At 47.6% G+C, this 6,113-nt stretch overlaps 1 protein-coding gene and 1 non-coding gene across 2 annotated transcripts; both read left to right on the top strand.

Moving 5' to 3' along the window:
• Positions 1 to 334: 334 nt before the first annotated feature.
• On the top strand, positions 335 to 407 carry trnak-uuu. The gene has a single exon. It is a non-coding gene; the product is annotated as a tRNA-Lys (tRNA).
• A 297-nt stretch (positions 408 to 704) lies between these two features.
• Positions 705 to 4,551, top strand: triap1 (TP53 regulated inhibitor of apoptosis 1). Its single transcript, XM_038791937.1, has 2 exons — positions 705 to 917; positions 4,155 to 4,551. The coding sequence occupies exons 1-2, from the start codon at positions 771 to 773 to the stop codon at positions 4,245 to 4,247; spliced, it is 240 nt and encodes a 79-aa protein (XP_038647865.1). The 5' UTR covers positions 705 to 770; the 3' UTR covers positions 4,248 to 4,551.
• The last annotated feature ends 1,562 nt before the right edge of the window (positions 4,552 to 6,113 follow it).

Below are 6,113 nucleotides of genomic sequence, written 5' to 3'. Positions count from 1 at the left end.
GTGAAGAATTTTTCTTTCTGTCGCTTTAGCTCCATTTACTAATTACTTTAAATCTGTGCCCGCTTTTGCTCCCAGATTTTGTTCGTATTTATGGGTGGCGTTGGGGTGGGGAGAGAGACCATAATTTTTATAAGAATATTAAATTCAGCAGGCAAATGAGGAGTGATTAGAATGTGGAAATTGGTGGTTCAGGGAGCGGCTGAGGTGAATAACAGATGTATTTAAGGATAAATTAGATAAACACACGAGGAGAAAATAATTAATATGTTTACAAAGTAGAAAACATGGTTTGTTTCTGTGCTGTAATACGTTATAGTTAACACATTTTCTCAGGGCCCGGATAGCTCAGTCGGTAGAGCATCAGACTTTTAATCTGAGGGTCCAGGGTTCAAGTCCCTGTTCGGGCGATATGTTTTTTTTTGTTAAATTGTGTTCTGTTGATCCTGCACTGCTTTACGTTCAAACAGTTAAGATTGGTACGGAGGAGTGGGCCAATTCCACTCCCGCAAGGAATAAATTGGAGCTCCAGGATCAATGCAGCTGGCACCAGTATCAAAGGCGCAGCGGGAGAGACCTGCCAATATGAAACATGGCACCTCAGGCACAACCGGCCGCTGAGGCTATCTGGTAGCAAGAAACATGGCGCTCCTCAAAGCAGCTATCTGCCAAGATGAAATATGGCGCGCACATTTGTCCGGCGTCGGTGTCACGTGAGCAACGGATGACGTTCAATTGAAGCGACGGCAGGGCCTGCGGCCATTTGGGTGAATATGAACAGTGTGGGCACCGAGTGCTTGGAGCTGAAGCGCGGATACGATCTGTGCTTCAACCGCTGGTTCGCTGAGAAATTCCTGAAGGGAGAACGGAGCGCGGATCCGTGCAGCGAGCTCTTTAAACAGTATCAGGAATGCGTGAAGGTAAGGCCACCCCCTCTCACTACCTTTCCAGGGGGCCAGAGCCATCTCAATCAAACCTTCCTCAGCCTCCTCTATTCCAGGAAAGAATAACCCCAGACTATCCAATCTTTCCTCTCCGCTCAAATTTTCCAGTCCTTCCAACATCCTCGTAAATCTCTTCTGCAGTCCCACCAGTGTAATTGGATCCTTTACGTAATGTGACCAGAACTGCGCACAGCACAGAAGTTGTGGCTTAACTAATAATTTATAAAAAAATAAGCATAACCATCCTACTCTCTATACCTCGACTGATAAATGAAAGGATTCCATATGCTGCCTTAACCACTGTTATTGACCACCTGTCCTGCTACCTTCAGAGATCTGCAGACATTCCAAAGCCCCATACTTCCTCTACATCTCTGTTCTCTCATTAATTGTGTGTTCCTTTGCCTTGTTCAATCTCCCCAAATGCATCACCTCCCACTTCTCCGGGTTGAATTCCATTTGACAAGTTTTCTGCCTGTGACCAGTGGGCGGCATGGTAGCATTGTTGCTGCATAGCGCCAGGGTCCCAGGTTCGATTCCTGGCATGGGTCACTGTGCGCCGTCTGCACATTCTCCCCGTGTCTGCGTGGGTGTCCTCCAGGTGCTCTGGTTTCCCCCCACAAGTCCGGAAAGATGTGCTGTTAGCTAATTTGGACATTCTGAATTCTCCCTCTGTGTCGGAATGTTGTGTCTCGGGGCTTTTCACAGTAACTTCATTGCAGTGTTAATGTAAGCCTACTTGTGACAATAAAGATTATTATATTTGTCATTACACCAGAGATAGATCTCAGTTTAACATTTCATCTGGAAAATTATTCCTCTGACAGTGCAACGCAACATTGCACAGAGTGTTGGACTAGATTCAAGTCTCTGGAATGGAGCTTAACCCATGACATTTTGACTTGGTGCAAACAGTCACGGTTGTATTATCACCAAATGTTGACTAAAGTGGGAGGTTTTGTGTTGCAGTAGTAGCATTTATACGACTGAGCTGGAAGATATAGGTTCAAGTCCTACTCCAGGACTTGGCGTGGACATACCTTTTTTTTATTTTTATTTTTTTTAAAAAATAATTTTTATTAAGATTTTTACAAAATATAAACATCACAACAATATTAACAGAACAACCGCGGTAAAAACCCAAGAACAACACCAACCCAACTTCAAAAGCAACTGCAAGCAAAAGAAAAAACAAAAAAACATCCCGACAACAGAAGGGAAAGAGATAACACCCACCACATCCCACAAACCCATGTACACAGTTCTCCCTCCCACCGAACCAAACCCCCCCCCCCCGAGTTGCTGCTGCTGCCGCCGGCCTATTTCCCTACCTTTCCGCCAGGAAGTCCACTGCCTAAAGAACCCTTGTACTGATCCCCTCAGGGCAAATTTCACCTTCTCCAATTTAATGAACCCCACCATATAATTGATCTAGGCCTCCACGCTTGGGGGCCTCGCATCCTTCCATTGGAGCAAGATCCTCCGCCGGGCTACTAGGGACGCAAAGGCCAGAACACCGGCCTCTTTCGCCTCCTGCACTCCCGGCTCCACTGCAACCACAGAAATTGCGAGTCCCCAGCCTGGCTTGACCCTGGATCCCACCACCCTCGACACCGTCCTTGCTACCCCCTTCCAAAACTCCCCCAGAGCTGGGCATGCCCAAAACATATGGGCGTGGTTCGCTGGACTCCCCGAGCACCTAGCACACCTGTCTTCGCCACGGAAAAACCTACTCATCCTCGTCCCAGTCATGTGGGTCCTATGCAGCACCTTGAACTGTATGAGGCTAAGCCTCGCACAGGACGAGGAGGAATTCACTTTCTCCAGGGCATCCGCCCACGTCCCCTCCCAATCTCCTCACCTAGCTCCTCTTCCCATTTCCCCTTCAGTTTCTCCACCAAGGCCTTGTCTACCTCCTGCATTACCCAGTATGTGTCCGAAATCCTCCCTCCTCCAACCCACACCCCCGAGAGCACCCTGTCCCGCACCCCACGTGGGGGCAGCGAGGGGAACCCCTCCACCTACCGCCTGGCAAACGCCCTCACCTGCATGTACCTAAACATGTTCCCCGGGGGAGCCCAAACTTCCCCTCTAACTCCCCCAAGCTCACGAACCTCCCCTCCACAAACAGGTCCCTCAACCTCCTAACCCCTACCCTGTGCCAGCCCAGAAATCTGCCATCAATGCTCCCTGGGGCAAACCGATGGTTCCCCCGTATCGGGGCCTCCATCAAGCCCCCCACCTCCCCCCTATGCCGTCTCCATTGCCCCCAAATTTTGAGGGTAGCCGCCACCACCGGGCTCGTGGTAGACCTCGTTGGAGGGAGCGGCAACGGCGCCGTTACCAGCGCCTCCAGGCTCGTGCCCACACAGGACATCACCTCCATCCTCTTCCATACTGCCCCTTCCCAGTCCATTACCCACTTACGCACCATCGCTGCGTTGGCAGCCCAATAGTACCCACAGAGATAGGGCAACGTCAGCCCCCCCCATCCCTGCCCTGTTCCAGGAACACTCTTCTCACCCTCGGAGTCCCATGCGCCCACACAAATCCCGTAATACTCCTGTTAACTCTCCTAAAAAAGGCCTTCGGGATAAGGATGGGAAGGCACTGGAACGGGAACAAAAACCTCGGGAGCACCGTCATCTTAACGGACTGCACCCTCCCCGCGAGTGACAGCGGTAACATATCCAACCTTACAGCGGTAACATATCCCGCCGTACAGCGGTAACATAATCCCACCTTTCCTTCCAATATACCTGATGGCAAGCGGTATGAGTGGCATATTTTCTGGTCAGCCAACCACTGCAGAAGACAACCGTAAATCACTGCAGCACTTTGTCTAACATAATCATGAACCAATCCAATGCTCTCTTAGGTAGTTAGAACTGCTGCCTCATGACGCTATGGACCCGGATTCAGTCCTGACCCCGGGTCACTATCCATGTGGTGTTTGCATGTTCTCTGTGTGGGTCTTACGCCCACAACCCAAAGATGTGCAAGGTAGGTGGATTGGCCATGCTAAATTGCCGCTTAAATGCAAAAAAAAAAAATGTTTTTTTTTAAACTCTTGGGGCATGGCACCCAATGGAAGAGGGAACAGCTTGGTTTTGTCCAGTTTCTATTTTGAAATTATTATTTTTCTGTGGGTGGCATTCGTGTTTTCCAGCACAGCTGGTGTTTGCTAATGAGAGAAAATTATTTCAATTACAGAAAGCCATCAAAGAAAAGGAAATCCCAATTGAAGGACTGGAATTCATGGGATCCAAGCGGGAAAAACCACATGGAAATGCTGGTTCATCGTGATGTGAAAATGGCACTAGATTTTTCCCAGTTGTCTTTTTCTTGTTAAATCAGCATTACTGTGGTAATGACATCTCCGTAACAAAGTGTCGACAGTATCAGGATCAGCTGCAGACAGCAAGATTTGATAGACTAATGTCAGGCTCTCTGGTTATTGTATAAAATAATTAATTTTCAGAATGACCGCAGTGATCATCAAAAAAAATCATGAAGCTGGGTGAATTTTGTATTTCCCTTGTACAGTTTTTCTAATCTGCGAGTTGTGTCTTTGGAAGTTGTAAATACAACAATGATACCCAAATAAGAATGTGCTGCTTTAATGTATAATAAGGTCACAATTTGCCTCCTGCTCCAACTGAGCATATTACATTATATATATATATATATATATATATATATATATATATATATATGTGAAGTAACATTTTGTAACAAAGAATTTTAATATATTCTCTCAAAACTTGCCTTTGTTTAAGCTTTATTTAATTTTTAACATACAAGTTGACTTCATTCACTACGCAAACCAATGTTACGGTCCAGTTTCATATTTTGATTTTGCAGTCCAGAAAGCTGTCAAATGCTGAATTGAAAGATTAGGTGCTGTTCCTCAAACTTGTATTGATCTTCATTGTTATGAACATGGATATGTTAGCCATGATGTGGAGATGCCGGCGTTGGACTGGGGTGAGCACAGTAAGAAGTCTTACAACACCAGGTTAAAGTCCAACAGGTTTGTTTCAAACACGAGCTTTCGGAGCACGGCTCCTTCTTCAGGTGAATGGAAAGGCTTGTTCCAGAAATGTTTATATAGACACAGTCAGAGATGCCCCGGAATGCGAGCACCTGCAGGCAATCAAATCATCAAAGATGCAGAGAGAGAGGTAACTCCAGGTTAAAGAGGTGTGAATTGTCCCAAGCCAGTTCAGTCGGTAGGCCTCTGCAAGTCCAGGCTTGTTGGTGGGGGCCGAATGTAATGCGACATGAATCCCAGATCCCGGTTGAGTCCGCATTCATGCGTGCGGAACTTAGCTATAAGTTTTTGCTCAGCAATTTTGCGTTGTCGCGTCTCCTGAAGGCCTCCTTGTAGAATGCTGACCCGGAGATCAGAGGCTGAATGTCCTTGACTGCTGAAGTGTTCCCCAACTGGAAGGGAACAGTCCTGCCTGTTGATAGTCGCACGATGCCCGTTTATTCGTTGTCGCAGTGTCTGCATGGTCTCGCCAATGTACCACGCTTCGGGACATCCTTTCCTGTCCCGAAGCGTGGTACATTGGCGAGACCATGCAGACACTGCGACAACGAATAAACGGGCATCGTGCGACTATCAACAGGCAGGACTGTTCCCTTCCAGTTGGGGAACACTTCAGCAGTCAAGGACATTCAGCCTCTGATCTCCGGGTCAGCATTCTACAAGGAGGCCTTCAGGAGACGCGACAACGCAAAATTGCTGAGCAAAAACTTATAGCTAAGTTCCGCACGCATGAATGCGGACTCAACCGGGATCTGGGATTCATGTCGCATTACATTCGGCCCCCACCAACAAGCCTGGACTTGCAGAGGCCTACCGACTGAACTGGCTTGGGACAATTCACACCTCTTTAACCTGGAGTTACCTCTCTCTCTGCATCTTTGATGATTTGATTGCCTGCAGGTGCTCGCATTCCGGGGCATCTCTGACTGTGTCTATATAAACATTTCTGGAACAAGCCTTTCCATTCACCTGAAGAAGGAGCCGTGCTCCGAAAGCTCGTGTTTGAAACAAACCTGTTGGACTTTAACCTGGTGTTGTAAGACTTCTTACCATGGATATGTTAGAGCAGTGAGGTCAGCATGAGAGCATGGTGGAGAATTAAAATGGCAGGCCACAGA

Source organism: Scyliorhinus canicula, chromosome 1 (genome assembly GCF_902713615.1).
Source record: "Scyliorhinus canicula chromosome 1, sScyCan1.1, whole genome shotgun sequence".
In the NCBI taxonomy this organism is placed as follows: domain Eukaryota; kingdom Metazoa; phylum Chordata; class Chondrichthyes; order Carcharhiniformes; family Scyliorhinidae; genus Scyliorhinus; species Scyliorhinus canicula.
The sequence above is the reverse complement of the archived record's forward strand: the minus strand, read 5'-3'. Positions and strand labels throughout refer to the sequence as shown.